Genomic DNA, 20,266 nt, shown 5'->3' with positions numbered 1-20,266 from the left:
GCCACAATTTTCTTCTTGTTATCGGCCATAGTTTCTAATATATAAACTACTTTTGAAGAGCCAAAATGTACTACAATAAATAAAATGTCTACAAAATGCCACAGTGTAAAATGTACTTGTGGTGGCGCAGTCACAATTCCTGAAATCCATCACCATGGGAGTGGCTTGCTGAGAAGCACCGAAGTCCTGGGTCCATGGATAAACTATGAAAATCCTCCACATTAAGCCACACACAGACAGACCTGGCTTGAAGATGGATCGGTAAGACTAGATCTGACTGGCAGGGCCTGCACATTACTGGGAAACAACAGGCTTCAGAACGGGAGGCCCAATCGATTAGAGATACCCGCAGAAATTGCCTGTGTTTTGGCCCATCACAGAAATCCACTCATGTGGCCAGCTATTCATGTGTCACAGACACCATGTTACTGAAGTGAGGCCATGGTGATCAATCCATGTGACAGAAAATTTGTGTGAGTACCTTGAGAATCAATACTAATGAGAATAGGTAGCAACTCTCTGTAAAGATAATTGCTGAGCTGCAGACAGGCACATAGAAAAGGCAATCACACTCTCAAAATTAAATTTTTGGCCATAGCCTTACTCAGAAAAATCCTAGGAAGTTCTGGTCTTACGTTAAATCAGTAAGTGGCTCGCCTGATAAACAAAGTAAGAGCCTACGGAATATCAGACCAGCTGTGTGGCTGGATTGAAGAGTTTTTAGCAAACAGAACACAGCATGTTGTTATCAATGGAGAGACGTCTACAGACGTTAAAGTAACCTCTGGTGTGCCACAGGGGAGTGTTATGGGACCATTGCTTTTCACAATATATATAAATGACCTAGTAGATAGTGTCGGAAGTTCCATGCGGCTTTTCGCGGATGATGCTGTAGTATACAGAGAAGTTTCAGCATTAGAAAATTGTAGCAAAATGCAGTAAGATCTGCAGTGGATAGGCACTTGGTGCAGGGAGTGGCAACTGACCCTTAACATAGACAAATGTAATGTATTGTGAATACATAGAAAGAAGGATCCTTTATTGTATGATTATATGATAGAGGAACAAACACTGGTAGCAGTTACTTCTGTAAAATATCTGGGAGTATGCGTGCGGAACGATTTGAAGTGTAATGATCATATAAAATTTAATTGTTGGTAAGGCGGGTACCAGGTTGAGATTCATTGGGAGAGTCCTTAGAAAATGTAGTCCATCAACAAAGGAGGTGTCTTACAAAACACTCGTTCGACCTATACTTGAGTATTGCTCATCAGTGTGGGATCCGTACCAGATCGGGTTGACGGAGGAGATAGAGAAGATCCAAAGAAGAGCGGCGCGTTTCGTCACAGGGTTATTTGGTAACCGTGATAGTGTTACTGAGATGTTTAACAAACTCAAGTGGCAAACTCTGCAAGAGAGGCGCTCTGCATCGCGGTGTAGCTTGCTCGCCAGGTTTCGTGAGGGTGCGTTTCTGCATGAGGTATTGAATATATTGCTTCCCCCTACTTATACCTCCCAAGGAGATCACAAATGTAAAATTAGAGAGATTAGAGCACGCACGGAGGCTTTCAGACAGTCGTTCTTCCCGCAAACCATACGAAACTGGAACAGGAAAGAGAGGTAATGACAGTGGCATATAAAGTGCCCTCTGCCACACACCGTTGGCTGGCTTGCGGAGTATAAGTGTAGATGTAGATGTAGAAAATGAGAGCACACACATATATGCGCAATCACTCAGACACAACTCATGCACGCTTGGCTGCCATCTCCAACCACTTCGTATACAGCCTCTGAGAATCAGATCCAAACAAACCACCCCTCACACCTCTCTGTCTCTCATTGGCAGGCTACCCTAGCAGCAAGAAGTGGTGGCAGCATCGACTGCAAGCTGAGGGGAGTGATAGGAAAGGGAGAAGCAGTGGAAATGAAAGAGTAGAGAAGCAGCGCATGTACTCAGCTGCACCTAGCCAGCAACGATGCATGACATCTCAATAAATAAAACATTTCATCTACTGACACAAAAACAAGGTTCTTCCGGTTTTTTTTTTTTTTTCCCCCCCCCCCCCCCCAATTCCTCTGATATTTCCCTGGCACATTTGAAATTCGCTGATTTCCAGAACTTGTGGCAGCCCTGTGTGTTACCCAGTACCAACAACAACAATAATAATAATAATAATAATAAATGTTATAGTAATTACACAAGGCAGTTCGAATTGGTTTGCCCATACCTTCTTTTATTTACTTAGTGGTGATTAATGCTCATTATGTTTACCAAAATAGAAATGAACCAAAGATTCTCTTTCTCACTGTGTTTGATATCGCTTTATGTCTTTAAACTGGGTTACATGAGTATGTCTCTGAAATGAGCCACAACTTACTTTATGAAATGGCACCTTTGCTCCATCAGCTGTTCCTTCAATTTCTCTCACATACTGAGGAAAGTTCTCACGAACTGAGGCCAGTGTTTCATCATAAATTTTCTTGCCTTCAGGAGTTTGGTAAATTGGCAGAAACACTTTATTCAGTTCATCTGATGTATCCAAGTAACTGTGTATGAGTCCACTAAACGTACGACCCTGGTAAAAAAGAGGATATTCATTAATAAAATACCATATTTGATCAAAAAATAATTTGTGACTATAACTTACTTCCTGTACCACATTCAAGCACAAATTACAATAGCACATTATGTTCATAAACTAAAAATATTCTGCCTGATTAGCCATGCAGTCTAATGCACTGCTTTCCAGGTGGGAAGACATGCCAGTACCCAGCACAAATCCACCCAGTGGATTAGTGTCGAGGTCCGGTATGCTGCCCAGCCTGTTGATGGTTTTTAAGGGGGTTTGCCATCTGCCTCGGAAAGTGGGGGCTGGTTCCCCTTATTCCACCTCATTTACACTATGTTGGCGATTGCTGCGCAAACACTATCTCCACGTACACATACACTATAATTACTCTACCACACAAAAATTGGGGTTATACTCGTCTGGTGTGAGATGTTCCTGGGCCAGTGGGGTTGGGGTTTGGTGGGGGGTGGGGTGGGGGCACTGGGGGCGAACAACACAATAACTCTGGGTTCCGTGTGGGGCGGTGGTGGGGTGAATGGACTGCTGTAACCTGTTGTGGGGTTATGAACCATTGAGGGCTATGGCGGGGATGAAGCCTCTCCATCGTTTCTAGGGCTCCAGTTCTATACAATACAATACAACTAAAAATATGCTTCTTGGAAGATACATCAGTAACAACAGAAGTGTCAGTAATTTTTGATAAGTATGTAATGAATAAATGTTTGTTTTTAATTATCTTTAACAGTTCGGTGCAAAATCATATTAAATCTGTCACCTACTGTTGTTATTATTTTTTAGTTTTTGATGATTATGGGAACATCAAATAATAATGATGAACATTTATAAAAGATTAAGTCTGTGTGCTAGATTGAAAAGTTAAACTAGATGTTTGACATCTGTGTACAACACCTTACCACATCAATATACATTACAGGCTGTCAAAAATCTTCAATCAGTCACTACTTTTTTCCATTATTTCAAATTCAAGGGTGCTCATGCACACTTGGGTGAATGAGCTCTACTGGAAGAAGGGACATCATGGATGTTGTGGCTAGTTCTATTTCATTTTATTCTCTCTTTTCTTCCGGTCCATTCTGTTCCTGTCCTCTTTACTCAACGTACAATTATTTTTCCATAAAGGCCAAATTACAAACAAATCTGTAGAATTGCTGTAGGTACTCAAATGCCACCTACCAACTGGTGTATGAAAAATTTAGAAAAAACCTTCCCAATTTACTCAAAAAATTATACTTCTTATTACATTCAAGTGCATTGAAATCATCATGAGATACTGACCCCCATTTCTCCTGTCCTAATACCGGTACCCCTTTCTTAACAGCCTTTGCCCACTCCACACTAAAATTACATTAGGTTTGATGGGCAAAGACTTCCAGGATAAGAAGACACCCTCATTCTGCCAACGGTCTTGTCAAAGAGGGTGGAGGAGTGGACAGAGGTTCAGAGCACTGTCTTGTCCTTGGGGGGGGGGGGGGGGGGGGGGGGGGAACTGCCCCTAAAGGTGGAAGAATCAGCAACGCTCAACAGCAAGAGGATGAAGAAGGCAATGGAAACCACTGCATTAAAGACACATAATGTGTATCCATAGAGCATTTGGCCTGTAACTGAAAAAGTATCATGATGATCTCTCCATTGGCAAAGGACTCCAGAATAGTCCCCCATTCAGGTCTGCGGGAGGGGACTGTCAAGGAGGAGGTGACCATGAGAAAAAGATTGAATAATCAACAAAAGGACAACATTCTATGATACAGGGTGTGGAATGTTAGAAGCATGAATGTTGTAGGGAAGCTAGAAAATCTGAAAAGGGAAATGCAAAGGCTCAATCTAGGTATTGTGGGGGTCAGTGAAGTGAAATGACAAGAAGACAAGGATTTCTGGTCAGATGAGTAGCGTAATACCAACAGCAGCAGAGAATAGTATAACGGGAGTAGGATTAGTTATTAATAGAATGGTAAGACAAAGAGTATGTTACAGTGAACAGTTCATTGGTACGGTTGTTCTTGCCAGAATTGACAGCAAACAAACTCCAACAATGATAGTTCAGGTACACACGCTGACGCCACAAACTGAAGATGAAGAGATAGATGAAGTTCACGAAGACACTAAAAGGGTAATACAGTACATAAGAGTCATGGGGGACTTGAATGCATTTGTAGGGGAAGGAGTGAAAGAGAAGGTTACAGGAGAATATGGGCTTGGGACAAGAATGAGAGAGGAGAAAGACTAATTGAGTTCTGTAATAAATTTTGGCTAGTAACAGTGATTACTCTGCTCAAGAATAACAAGAGGAGGAGATATAATTGGAAAAGACTTGGTGGTATAGGAAGATTTCATTTAAATTACATCATGGTCAGACAGAGATTCCGAAATCAGATACAGGATTATCAGGTATGCCCAGGAGCAGATATAGACTCATATCACATGGTATTAGTGATGAAGAATAGGCTGAAATTCAAGAGATAGTCAGGAAGAATCAACACGCAAAAAAGTAGGATACAGAAATGCTAAGGGATGATGAGATATGCTTGAAGTTCTCTATGGCTACAGATACAGCAACAAAGATTAGCCCAGTAGGCAGTACAGCTGAAGAGGAATGGAGGTCTCTAAAAAGGGCAATCACAGAGATTGGAAAAAAAACATAGGTACAAAGAAGATAACTGTGAAGAGACCATAGGTAACAGAAGAAATACTTCAGCTGATAGATGAAAGAAGGAAGTACAAAAATGTTCAGGGAAATTTATGAATAAGAAATACAAGTCACTGAGGAATGAAATAAATAGGAAGGGCGAGGAAGTTAAGACAAAATGGCTGTGTGAAAAATTCAAAGAAATGATTATCAGAAGGACTGACTCAGCATACAGGAAAGTTTAAACAACCTTTGGAGCAAGGGTGGTAACATTAAAAGTGCAATGAGAATTTGACTGTTATATGCAGAGGAGAGAGCAGATAGGTGGAAAGAGTACATTGAAGGCCTCTATGAGGGAGAAGATTTGTTTGATGTCATAGAAGGAGAAACAGGGATCAATATAGAAGAGATAGGGGATTCAGTATTAGAATCAGAATTTAAGAGAGTTTGGAGGACTTAAGATCAAATAAGGTAGAAGAGATAGACAACATTCCATCAGAATTTCTAAAATCACTGGGGAAAGCAACAAAACGATATTCATGTTGGTGTGTAGAATGTATGGCCTGACAACAACCATCTGACTTTTGGAAAAATATCATCCACACAATTCCAAAGACTGCAAGAGCTGACAAGTGTGAGAATTATTGCACAGTCAGTTTAACAGCTCATGCATTGAAGTTGCTGACAAGAATAATATACAGAAGAATGGAAAAGAAAATTGAGGATGTGCTAGTTGACAATCAATTTGGCTTTAGAAAGGGTAAAAGCACCAGACAGGCAATTCTGATGTTTCAGTTCATAATGGAAGCAAGAATAAAGAAAAATCAAGACATGTCCATGGGATTTGTCAATCTGGAAAAACCATTCAACATTGTAAAATAGTGCAAGATGTCCGAAATTCTGAGAGAAATCTGTAGGGAGAGATGGATAATATACAATATGTATAAAAGCCAAGAGGGAATAATAAGAGTAGATAACCAAGAACAAAGTGCTTGGATTAAGAAGGGTGTATGTCGGGGATGTAGTCTTTCCCCCCTACTGTTCAATCTGTACACCGAAGAAGCAATGATGGAAACAGAAGAACAGTGGAATTAAAGTTCAAGGTGAAAGGATATCAATGGTATGATTTGCTGATGACATTGCTATCCTGAGTGAAAGTGAAGAAGAATTACATGATATACTGAATGAATAAACAATCTAATGAATACAGAAGACAGGTTGAGAGTAAACTGAAGAAAGACAGAAATGAGAACAGCAAGAAACTCAACATCAGGATTGATAGTCATGAAGTAGATGAAGTAAAGGGATTCTGCTACCTCGGCAGCAAAATAACCAATGACATCTGGAGCAAGGAGAACATCAAAAGCAGACTAGCACTGGCAAAAAGGGTATTCATGGCTGAGAGAAGTCTACTAGTATCAAACATAGACCTTAATTTGAGGAAGAAATTTCTGAGAATGTACGTCCGGAGCACAGTAGCATTGTATGGTAGTAAAACATGGACTGTCGGAAAAGTAGAACAGAAGAGAATCAAAGCATTTGAGATATGATACTACAGGCAAATGTCAAAAATTAGGTGGACTGATAAAGTAAGGAGAGAGGAGGTACTGCGCAGAATCGGAGAGGAAAGGAATATGAGTAAAACACGGACAAGGAGAAGGGACATGATGATAGGATATCTGTTAAGACACCAGGGAATTACTTCCATGGAACTAGGCTTAGAGCAGCAGACACTATATCTGTGTTGCAGGAGTTCTCCAAATATGTTTACAAATTTGTCAGAACTGTTACAAACATATAGCCTTCCCCTGAGTTGACCAAAAATAGATTTCCTGAACAATTTTCTTCTGTTGCACCAACAAATGCAAAACAAATCATGGACCAATACTCTTCTATTAATTTATTCATTCACTTTTTACCACAGATCCCATCAAGAAGTAAAATCAGGGATGAGGAATGAGTAAAGTTATACTTTAAGAAAAAGGAACAACTTTTACTAACATGATAGTAGGCTGCATTATATTATATATAAATGATCATTAAACTGTTTGTTAGAAATTCCTGCTTGTCTCAGCTAAACTAGTAAATTAACAGAAAAGTTACTAAAACAAATGGTTCCTCAGTAATACTGAAATTCTGGTAATTAATCTCTTATTGGTCTTTAATACTTACACAAATACATTGTTATTTTTAAATGAAACAATTAGATATATCTGTAAACCACAGGCTTGCTCACAAAACACTACCATTTGTCATGTACCTGGTACACTTTTCCACCCTGAAATTTAGATAAATTGTAGGAATGACTGGTGAGGTATTTTTTATTGTCGTTGAGCTGGTTGCAATTCTCTGCTGTTTGCTTTGTGTTAGACGGGAGCCTGTTGAAGATGTTTGGTCAAATCACATTTCCCTACTCTGAACCCTGGGGATGGAGCCAAAGTCTGCATGAAATGTTTGTGTGTATCTTGTATTGTGATTATGTAAATCACACTAAATCTTGTACTGCTGAAAATTTCAAAATCCTTGAAGAGATTTCTACAAGGTGCATGGTTATCTAATTTATATATTATTCAGTTACTTGATTCAGAAGGATAAATTCTTTTCTTTTACTGTGTTGTCCCAGAAGATAATGCCATTAAAAATGATAGGGGTGGAAAATTTTCAAAAGGTGCTGGCAGCCTTGCCATTAAGGAAACACTATCAGAGGTATTTTGAGTGTAAAATATACTAAACTGACCTTCTTGATCAATTTATCTAATTGATGCAGTCATCTTTGAAAGGACCTTACTCCAAAATCTTAAGTTTCAGGAACCAAGGAAAACATTCTGTGAGTGAGTGTATGGAGTGCAACAGGATGGGCTTTCCGATGTGTAAAGAACAAAATAAAATGGGTATTTTGGCATTACTGCAGTTGCAAACTTTTACAATCTCTTTGAAAAAAATAAGTCCAAAATATTGGAATAAGGTCCTGTTCTTGAGGAAGTAATTCATTTGCAAGGTCAAGTTACTTCTTTAATAGTGTTTTAAGATGTTCCTTTTTTAAGTAATAGTTTGTTTAGTATTGCAACTCTAATCAAAGCACATACAAAACAGTTTCAAAATCGTCATCATCAACAGCACTGTTATGCACAGGTCATTTCATCAAACCACCATAGAAAGTGTTATATTCATGCAGAATATAATCAAGTAAGTGCTGTATGTCTTGCATTTTGTTCCCATTAATAGCCACTGGTCCTGTGAAAGTCTTTTCAAAAATAAAAACGGAAGGCACTTGTGGAAATGAAGGATTCTTGGTACTTTCACTTGTTTCTGACCAATATTTGTCACCATTTCACATCTCACAATACTAATCAGAAATAATAACAGTTGAACCATAGAAATTTAGCACATAGTGAATCACATATTTGATAGATGAAGTGCAAATATGATCACTATTGAAAGGGCATTTTTTCAGGAGTGAAGTCCTTTCAAAATGCCTAGGTATTTGGAATCTGGTGCTGTTCTTAAATTATTTTGTTGAAATTTGGAATAATGCCCTTAAAAAAGTACTGTATCAGTTGTTGACTCTGCTTTCATTTGTCCTCCAACTGAGTGATGAGATTAACACAAAGTTTTTTAAAGTGTGCAGCCATTATTCATACTTATGGTGCCAACAGGTCATATTTGTTTGTTCAGAACTGTACAAATTGAGCTTTTATTAGATTAAGACTTTTTTTTTTTTTTTTTTTTTTAAAAAAAAACCAAATGTAGGCCTATTGAGTTATAAACTTGTATACGTCAGGATAAGGCAGAGTTTAGATCCTTCATTATTATGTTTGTATCATCATCAGTTTTGCATCCATCCCTTAAAGTCATTGGTAGATCATTTACAGTACTCTACAAGACTTAAGCATGAGGCAGATGAAGTAACACAACCCATTAACTACTTGGTGGAAATGAATGAAAATGCAGGAGCATGTTGCTAAAAGTCTTCCAGTCATACACAGAAAACTGGATGTCACATGCCACGAGGTCAGCACCAGATGACCGTTACACTGTGCAACAGGTAAGAAGGGACACAAGTCAAATATCGAACGCAATTGCAATCACATTTACCAGGAATGAAAGGCACACAGTCTTGCTCTGCACAGTGGCATGGCAACTGCATGGGGATGATCTCTTTGTCTGAAGAATAGTATGTTGTGTTCAAAGAGATTTCAGGATACGATATTTCAACTCGACGGCCGCCAATCATCTTCAGGTGAGCCGTCGAAGACTGATGAAGACCTCTACCCCACCTTATATCATATGCTGATAGTATTGCTGTGCATACATCAGAGTCACAGTGACATAAGGACCATAATGCCTGAATGAGATTTTCACTCTTCAGCGGAGTGTGCGCTGATATGAAACTTCCTGGCAGATTAAAACTGTGTGCCTGACCGAGACTCGAACTCGGGACCTTGGCCTATCGCGGGCAAGTGCTCTACCATCTGAGCTACCGAAGCACGACTCACACCCTGGCTTCATTTTTATGGATGACAATGCATGAGCACATCAAACAGCGTACGTGGAGTGCCTTTTGGAATGAGGGGATATTCGATGAATGGACTGGCCTGCCTGTTCCCCTGACTTAAATGCATTCAAGCATGTGTGGGATGTGTTTGGGACATGCACTGCAGCATGTCCACATGCACCAACGACCATTCAGCAGTTGTCAGTCATGCTGGTGGAGGAATGACGGAACGCCCCAACAAAAGAACTCCTCACCAACCTTTGGCCTATTGTAATGACCAGGGGGCCATAATAAATCACAGTGATTTAAGTGTAGTTCTTGTCTTTAAATAAAAGTGTAATTTCTGTTGATCTGTGTATTTCTTTCAATTATCTCCGGTACTATATTGCAGCAGTTCTTTCTATGTATGGTCCAAGTTTCGTTGAGCTATGCTGCTTGGCAGTGACACCCCATCTGATATGCACATCATGTTTTGCACATCATTGTTCATAGGTTACAAAGATAAACACAGCCAGAACTAAACCTCCACATGTTACAAGGGCTCATTCAGAGTTTAATTTTATTTCTGTAGTATAGAGTGCCCCTGAATGGGTCAGGTGTGCAGCACACATCATAGGTGTTACCCAGATAACTGACCATTTGTGGGGTGCACACAAGGGCTTTTTAGACTAGGCTGTAGGAAACCCAGAAGCATCAGTGTAAGATGAAGAGAAATGCCTCTCAAAAGTAAGAGTAGTGGTTAATTGCCAAAGCATTTTCAACACAGTGCCTGAGTTCAAAATGCTCCTGAAAAGCAGTGAAGCCCACGTCATGCCAGGTACAGCAAGCTCGCTGAAGCCTGAGATTGATAGCAGTGAGATTTGTGGGGAAATTTAATAGTATACCAAAAGGATACGATAATGGGAAATGGAGGTGGCTTATCAGGAATAGGCAAAAAATAGTAATTGGATCCTTCTATCAGCCACCTGACTTATATCCTGACATAACCGAGAACTTAAGAGAAATCCTCAGTTCACTTGTATGTAAGTACCCCAATCATATTGTAATCATCAGTGTAGACTTTAATCATTGAACAATCAATTGGGAAAATTACAGGTTTGTTAGTGGTGTGCATGATAAGACATCCTGTGAAACATTAGTAAATGTTTTCTCTGAAAAATACCTAGAACACTTTGCTCAAAACCCCACCAATGATAGAAATATATTGGATCTAATGGCAACAAACAGATGTGGCCTCTTTGAGGATATCCACATCGAAACAGGAATTGGTGATCATGATGCAGTTGTGGCAACTATGATTACCTAAGTAAAAAAGGTAACTAAAACAAGCAGAAAAATATAGTAAACTAGTTAAAAAATCAGTAATGTAATATCAATGAGGAACTTGAAACTTTTAGCACAGAGCAGGAGCATGTAGAGGAACTATAGCTCAAGTTTAAAACAATAGTTAACCATGCACTGTATAGAGACATGTCCAGTGAACAGTTCATAATGGGAGGGATTCTCCATGGGATACAGTCACCATAGAGAAACTCCCAAATAAACAGACTACTGCATAATAGGTGTAAAACAAAGAATAGGACAATAGGTAGGGAGATGCTGAATGAAATGCATTTAGCTGTCAAGAGAGTAAAGCATGAATGCTTCAGTGACTACTGCAGCAGAATATTGTTAAACAATCTTTCAAGTCAGCCCCTAGCAAATGAGACCGGAACTGAAATTGGGGGTAGGAAGGCAAAAGCTGAAATGATTAACTCTGTTTTCAAACGCTCCTTTACAAAGGAAAACTCAGGAGAATCGACCCAATTTAATACCCATACTACTTAAAAGATGAGTGAAATAAGAGTTAGTTTCAGTGGTGCTGAGAAACAGCTGAAACCATTAAAATTGAACAAAGCTCCATGGCCCAATGGAATCCTTATCAGATTCTATATTGAATTTATGGCTGAGTTAGCCCCCTCTTCTAACTATAATCTATTGTACATACCTCAAACAAAAAACCATACCCAGAAATTGGAAGAAAGCACAGGTAACATAAGTTTACAAGGGTAGTAATAGTGATCCACGAAACTACCGTTCAATACCTTTTACATCGATTTGTTGTACAATCTCAGAACATTTTCTCAGCTCAATCATAATAAGGTATTTTGAACAGAATGACCAACATGGATTCCAAAACATTGCTCATGTGAAACCAGCTTGCACTTTTCTCATCTACATCTGCATGGATACTCTGCAAATCACATTTAAGGGCCTGGCAGAGAGTTCGTCGAACCACCTTCACAAGTCTCGATTATTCTAATCTCATATAGCACGTGGAAAGAATGAACACATATATCTTTCCATTAGAGCTCTTTTTTCCCTTATTTTATCGTGGTGATCATTTCTCCCTATGTAGGTGAATTTTGTGAGAAGATTCCATTGCAACAAAAAGCCTTTGTTTTAATGATTTCCAGCCCAAATCCTGCATCATTTCTGTGAAACTCTCTCCCATATTCACCTTGCACATAATATTAATAGTAATCTCAGATTTTCTGCAGTACTATAAGCTGCATAAATATTCAGTCAGATCTCAATAAGATTTCAAAGTGGTGCAAAGATTAGCAACTTGCTTTAATGTCCAGAAATGTAAAACTGTGCATTTACAACATAAAAAAAATGTAGTGCCCTATGACTATAATATCAATGAGTGACAGTTGGAATCGGTCACCTCATACAAATACCTGTAACGCTTTTAGGGATTTGGATTGGAATGATCACATGAGCTCAGTCGTGAATAAAGCAGGTGGTAGCCATCAGTTTACTGGTAGAATACTGGGGAAGTGCAATCAGTCAACAAAGGAGATGGCTTACAAATCACTCTTGTGACCCATTCTAGAATACTACTTAAGTGTGTTACCAAATAGGACTAACAGGGGATATTTAACATATACAGAGAAGGGCAGCACGAATGGTCACAGGTTTGTTTGACCCATGGGAGAACATTATAGTGATGCTGAAGAAACAGAACTAGCAGGCTCTCGCAAAAGTCTGCTAACAATGTTTCAAGGGCCAGCTTCAAATGATGACCCTAGGAATACGTTACAATCCCCTGTATATTGCTCACACAGGGATTGTGAGGACAAGATCAGAATAATTATAGCATGGACAGAGGTATTCAAATGGTCATTCTTCCTGTGCTTGATACATAAATGGAATGGGAAGGAACCCCATTAACTGGTAAAATGTTTGTGGACATAGATGTAGATGTAGACAGTCTGTCACTGTGTGCCTCTGACTACTGTTATAAAGATGAGACAGCATGCAAGAGGGATGCCAGCAATACCATCTTATTATAAGAATAGAGTTTTATAATCCCCATGCTCAAAGGTTGTGGGAAACACACAGAATATACAACTATTCTTGTTTAGGGTGTGGGTGCAGTAGGTTAAAATAGACTGAGACCAGGAATATTACAGAAGAGAAGGATGTATTCCTGTATTCCTGTGTAGTTGTATCAGTATAGTTGATAAAATCTGGTGCTGGGCGGAGGGAGGGGGGAAGGATCCACTTGGCACAAGTTTTGAAGCAACTACTGAACCAGAGCATGTTGTGCTCAGTGGTATGTTCCACCACTGGGTGGTCAATTCTGTTGGTGGTGACCATTTACAATGGCATACAGTCAGTTGGTGGTTATGACGTAAAATACTATACAGTAATTGCAACAAGCCTTTATATGACATGGCTGCTTTCACAGGTGGTCCTGTCTTTGTTGAGATAGGATAAGGCTGCGAGAGAGCCAGAGTACGACATGCTGGATGAGTGAATTAGGCAGTTATTGCATCCGAGTATTCCTCAGGGATACAAACCCTGTGGGATCCAGTATACCTAGATCCACACTGCTGTCAGCCTCACCCCTTTGACTTGGCAGCAGTTCAGGGGTTTTGTGCAGCTGTTGTGACGGGTGATTTCATTGGGGAAATTGTAGCGGTGTGGGAATTGGGGAAGCAAACGAGACTCTTCCATTCTTTTGCAGGGTTTGCTCAAGAGATTGGATTATAGCTCAAAAGAATGAGAAAATTAGAGCCCTTCAGGCTGTTTGGACAGAGCGAGGGAGGAACTGAAGAGGTTAAGGGGGGAGGAGGGTAAACAGTGGTGGGAAGTGGTAGCTGGGAACAGGGGCCACAGAAAGAGAACAGTGTCTGACAGTTCCCCAACTGGCACAACGAATAGATTTGCCTTGCTACCACAGTTAAGTAAGGAAGAGGCTCCAGTAGAAGTAGATGTAGTTAAGATGCAACAGAATCTTACTAGGAAACCAACTGTTTCAACAAAAAAAATAGAAAGTACGAGGAAAGTTCTGTTGGTAGGTAGCAGCCATAGAAGAGGTGTGGGCCAGATTTTGCAGGAAAAATTAGGTGACAGGTACCAGGTCAGAATCTTTTTCAAGCCAAGTGCATGTCTTAGCCAGGTAGTAGAGGATATAGGTTCCTTGTGCAAGGGTTTCTCAAAGCAGGATCATGTGATGATAGTGGGTGGAGTGGGAAACAGTTTTGATAGGGATCAGGGCTACAGAATTGAGTGTGACCTGGTGAAAATAGCCTCTGCAATGACCCATACCAATTTTGGGCTGGTGCCTGCTTTCACGTGGCATGATCAGCCCCAGTTGAACCACTCTGTCAGGAGGGTAAATATAGAGTTGGATCAGTTGCGTAGAGCGGCCACTCTATCAGACATTGGATTGGTTCCTGTCAAGTCTATTGATAGGGGGGATTTCACTAGGCATGGACTACAGCTAAATAGGAAAGGGAAGGGTAAACTGGCAGGGCTGTTAGAGAAATCCATAAGGGAGGACACCAATACTCATGATGTACCTCTTTTTTAGACTAATATCAGTGTCCAATGAGAAGTTCAGGCAGGCGGGTGCTAAAGAGGTCCAAAACTCACAAGATTCTCACAACAGGAAAGTAAATAATAATGTTACCATATTCAACCAAAATATTGGTGGATTACAGAAAAAAGTAGACTCTCACAAAAGTAAAGTAAAAAATAAAGTTACCATTTTTCACCAAAATATTCCAGGATTGAAGAACAAAATAGATGAGCTCCTGGTTTGTTTAGATGACATTGAATCTGATAATGTAATAGATATACTACAAACAGAAGCATGTGCCTGTCAACTTAAACTGAAGGAGAGCTCTTTTATAATTGTAACAGTATATAGGTCCCATTCAGGAAACTTTCATTTATTCCTGGAAAACTTGGATGCCTTGTTGTGCTATCTGTCAGATAGGGGAAATCAAATTATTATTTGTGGGGACTTCAATGTTGATTCACTGCAAGAGGGTAATAGGAAGAATGACCTGGAAGTCTTGCTCAGTTCTTTCAATTTGACATATGTCATTAATTTTCCTACTCGGGTAGTAAAGGACAGCAGCACATTGATAGGTAACACTTTTATAGACCAAGATAAGTTTAAAAACATTAATTCTTGTCCTCTTGAGAATGGCCATTCTGATCACGGTGCTCAGCTAGTTACAGTATATGACATAGCTCCATTCAGTAATTCAAAACTACCCTCCAAAGTTGTGCATTCAATTAATGTAATGACTCAACGATTAGAAATTTCAGAGAAAATCTTCAGCAGTTAGACTGGGATGAGGTGTACAAGGAACCTGATGCTAATTTAAAATATAACTTATTTCATGATACACTTGTAAGAGAATTTGAAAACTGTTTCCCCAAGAAAGAAGTTAAATCTAATCACAAGAAACCATGCAAAAAACCTTGGCTTACTAAAGGAATAAAAATATCCTGTAACCACAAAAGGGAACTGCATCTAACAACAAGAAAGAGTAATGACCCAGAAACAGTCAAATATTATAAAAACTACTGTGCTACATGAAGAAAGGTTATTAAAAAGTCCAGAAGCATGTGCATCATGTCTAAGATTAATACTACTGATAACAAAATCAAAACAATTTGGAATATTATTACAAGGGAGACAGGGCAACCAAGAGTACAGGATGATGGCATTACCATCAAAGTGAATGGAAACTTGACAAACAACAAGCAGGAAGTCGAAAACATTTTGAATAATCATTTTTTAAATGTTGTAGAGAAAATGGGATCTAAATGTTCATTAGAAGAAGCAAGGCAGTTAATGGAAGAGGCCTTATCCACATCATTTGATACAACTGAAATCCCACCCACCTCTTCTTCTGAAATTAGGAAGATAATAAACTCTCTCAAGAATAAAAGCTCACATGGAATTGATGACATTTCCAGCAGGATAATAAAAGCTTGTTCCCAAGAGATAAGTGGGATTCTTAGCCACATATGTAATAGCTCTCTGAAGCAGGGTATTTTCCCAGATAGACTGAAGTATGCCATTGTTAAGCCACTACATAAAAAAGGGGATACGTCTGATGTCAACAACTACCACCCAATCTCTCTTCTGACTGCCTTATCCAAAATTCTTGAATAAGTAATGTATTGTAGACTACCTTCACACCTTTGTAAAAATAAAGTTTTAATAAAATGTCAGTTTGGTTTCCAGAAAGGTTTTTCAACGGAAAATGCTAAATATACTTTCACTAATGAAATATTAAATGCTCTGAGTAATCGGAAGTCACCCGTTAGGATTTTTTGTGATCTCTAAAAGGCTTCTGATTGTGTAAATCATGGAATACTTCTAGATAAGCTCAAGTGCTGTGGTATGAATGAGACAGCACTCAAATGGTTTAAATCATACCTAACTGCAAGAGTGCAGAAAGTTGAAATAAGCAGTTCACATAATATGCAAAAAACTGGTGTTTTCTCAAACTGGGGAACAATCAAGAATGAGGTGCTGCAAGGTTTGGTCTTGGGTCCTCTGCTGTTCTTAATATATATTAATGACTTACCATTCTATATTCATGAAGATGCAAAGCTGGTGCTTTTTGCTGATGATACAAGTATAGCTATTGTACCCAACAGACAAGAATTAACTGGTGAAATTGTAAATGATGTTTTTCAGAAAATCATTATGTGGTTCTCTGCAAATGGGCTCTCATTAAACTTTGACAAAACACAGTACATACAGTTCCACTCAGTAAATGGAATGACACCATTAATATATATAGATGTCTATCAGAAATCAGTAGCTAAGGTAAAATATTCAAAATTTCTAGGTGTATGCATTGATGAGGGGTTGAACTGCAAAAAACACACTGAAGATCTGCTGAAATGTTTGAGTTCAGCCACTTATGCTATTAGGGTCATTGCAAATTTTGGCGATATACATCTCAGTAAATTAGCTTACCACACCTATTTTCATTCTCTGCTTTTGTATGGCATCGTATTCTGGGGTAACTCATCATTGAGTAAAAGAGTGTTCATCGCACAAAAGTGTGTAATCAGAATAATTGCTGGAGCTTATTCAAGATTATCCTGTAGACACTTATTTAAAGAGCTAGAGATCTTCACTGTAGCCTCACAATATCTATCTTCACTTATGAAATTTGTTATTAACAATCCGAACGAATTCAAAAGTAATTGCAGCATACATGGCTACAATACTAGGAGAAAGGATGATCTTCACTACTCAAGGTTAAATCTAACTTTAGCTCAGAAGGGGGTAAATTATGCTGCCACAAAAGCCTTTGGCCACTTTCCTAATAGCATCAAAAGTCTGACAGATACCCATAAAGCATTTAAAAGGAAATTAAAAGAATTTCTTAATGGAAACTCCTTCTACTCATTATATGAAGTTTTGGATATAGTAAGTGAGTAATTTAAAATAAAAATTATATTAAATTAAACTAAAAATATTAAATCTTACGTGTCGTGTAAAATTTTGTGTAATGTAATATCTTGTATAGACACGTTTTATTAACCTGACACGTTCCACATCATTACGAAGTGTTATATTCATGATCTATGGAACAAGTACTAATCTAATCTAGTTCCTCTGGTGGTGCATTACAGATGCTAACTGCAGAACTTATGATCTGCTGTTGATCATGTCTGCTGTCAGGGATATTAAATCCCCCTCCTCTTCCGAAATCGACATGAAGGGTTGGAGTGGCGTCACATTCCACAAGTGGATCTACGAACATCGGCTCAGGCTGACCCTATCAGGAGGCCTGGTTAAGGACTCCAGGAACAGTGGGGGCAGCAGTGTGCTCAAAGCAGGAGTAGAGACCTCTGGTGCCACCAGGGTAAGGGAAGATTAGTATAGATGGAACAGATCCATTTCCATAGATGCCCAAACTGTGATCCCGTCTCCCAAACTGTGATTCCTCACCCATCCACTAGTGGCAGGGGCACAAGGACAGAGGTCATACCAAGATGCATAACATAATGAGAGACTGCTGGTAGCGGCTCTGGTGTCCAGTCTAAGGATCAGAGGCAGAATAAGAGGGCAGGGGTGGTGACTGCGAGGGCAGCTGTGGTTGGAGCTAGATGCAATGCTGGGTCTGTTGGATGTGCACAACCATGATGTCAATCATCTGACAGTTCTAGTGTCCTACAACAACCCCTTTTGTCCACCCCAGATGCTTGCAAAACGTGCATGCCCAGACACAGGTGCCCCACACACGGGTAGGCGTGTATGCAGGTTGGGTACAATTACAGGATGATGGAGGTCCAACAGGACTTGATTCCAGTGGAATGTATGATTTTGTCTGGAGTGACCCCATTAATGGGGCTGAACCTATATGTAACTAGGGAGCTATGCATGGTATCCTCAGTTGATGATACCTGTGAGACCTTCTGCATCTGGGTTCTGAATGTGCACACCATCTGCTCAGACTTAACATTGGAGGAGGAGAATGAAAGGGGTTGGTGGTCTGAAAGTCAATGCTATTATGGAGACAGAAGGCCAGGAATCAAGTAGGTGTAAACTGGAGGCCATCTACCAATGTGACATGTGAAGAAGGAGCTGCAAGATGTGGGAACAGAGGAGGGCAGGGGGGACACCCCGAATGTTGGAGTCCTTCATCCTTCACAGCCAATGCTAAGATGCTGTGTGTGGTGTTGAGCTGATATTGCAGTGTAAATAATTTCAAAATGCTATGCCAGCCTGGAATAGAAACATTCTTTGACCACCCTTTCTGGACTGCCAACAAAACTTTCCTCAGGGCTAGGTTACAGGACAAGGCTGAGGCAACCTCACATGTCGTCAACAGGAATTCATCCAGCATTCTTTGTAGGTACTGATCAAGGGCAAAACAAACAATTTTCTGGGAATTGATTCCTCATCAGGGCCAAGAGAGAGGGAGGACAGGGCATCTGCATTGGCTTGTTGGGCAAAAGTACGAAAATGGATTCATGTTGCTACCCACTGAAGAACAATGCACAGCACTGCAAACACTGCACCACCTTGTCTGGGAGCTAGAGTGATTCCCGAACAATCAAGGGTTTGTGGTCAGTCAAAAGTTGGATTTTGCTGCCGTACAAACACACACAAGACTTCTTGACCCCATAAATGATCACTGAAGCCACCTTCTCTATTTGAGAATAGTTGAGGTGTACAGTATTTAACATTTTGGAGATAAAGGCAACTGGGTGCTCAGAGATACCTGATATCTTTTGAGGAAAAAAGTGTTGCAATGCCCTACTGGGATCAATCACAGGTCTGGTGTATATGGTGTCAGTGTCACCTTGAGACTGTCTTTAAGGCACTGAAAAGCCTGTTGGCTGACACACAAATTTGGTGTCCTCCTTGTACAGTTGATTGAGAGGATGTGCAATCTGCACCACTTGGGGGGGGGGGGGGGGGGGGGGATAAACTTGGCATAGTACATGATTTTACCCCAAAACAACAACTGTTTAAGGTTAGTAGAGGCCAGCATGTTTATGATCATGTTGATGTGGCCACTCACAGGCGTGATAACTTTGTGACACAGAATGTTCCCTGGTATTTAATGCTGCAGATGTTTTAAAAAGGGATTCAAGGTTATTGTGATGTCCAACATGCAACAAACCCAGAACAGTACTATTGTTCAAATAATTAGCATAGTGCAGAATACTTTGAATCAATTGCTCTAAATATTTTTGCATGATGGTGGGTACATTCTCAACCCAAAATGGTAACTTGTTGTGCCTGTGTGTATCAAATGACTTATTCAAAACTAGAAATGATATGAAGCATCAACAAGCAGCAGTTGGAGATATGCATCCTTTAAATCTATCACTGAATAATAGTGGCCCCCAGCCAGTTTATACAACAAAACCTTTGGGTGAAGCAGTAGATAAAGATCAATGTTTGACTGGGAATTAATAGTGCAATCAAAATCACCACATATATGTAACAACCCATTTGGTTATTTAATTGTCACCATAGGTGTTGCCCAATGGCTGGTGGAAACTGGAAAAATAACGCTTTACTACTGAACCTTTGTGAGTTCTGCCTGTGAGCTCTGCCTCCCAAACTGGAAATGAAAGTGGACAAGCTCAGTAAAATTTAGCCACTGCAGAAGGCTACAGAGAAATGTGAGCCAGTAAGTTAGATGCACATTCAGGTGTTGGTTCAAAAATCTTCTTATATGACATGTACAGAATGTCAAGATCAGAAAATGTCACCATGGTTGATAC

At 39.7% G+C, this 20,266-nt stretch overlaps 1 protein-coding gene across 9 annotated transcripts in view; it reads right to left on the bottom strand.

The window, feature by feature from the left end:
• Positions 1 to 20,266, bottom strand: part of LOC126267127 (uncharacterized) — a 308,818-nt gene that overhangs the window by 82,753 nt on the left and 205,799 nt on the right. For all 9 annotated transcript variants that reach the window (XM_049972120.1, XM_049972092.1, XM_049972060.1 and 6 more), the window contains one exon: positions 2,379 to 2,576. In XM_049972120.1, the coding sequence (XP_049828077.1) occupies positions 2,379 to 2,576 (198 nt within the window). The remainder of the gene's footprint in view (positions 1 to 2,378; positions 2,577 to 20,266) is intronic.

This window comes from Schistocerca gregaria, chromosome 1, assembly GCF_023897955.1.
Source record: "Schistocerca gregaria isolate iqSchGreg1 chromosome 1, iqSchGreg1.2, whole genome shotgun sequence".
Taxonomy (NCBI): Eukaryota; Metazoa; Arthropoda; class Insecta; order Orthoptera; family Acrididae; genus Schistocerca; species Schistocerca gregaria.
This window is presented reverse-complemented; position numbering and strand designations above follow the sequence as displayed.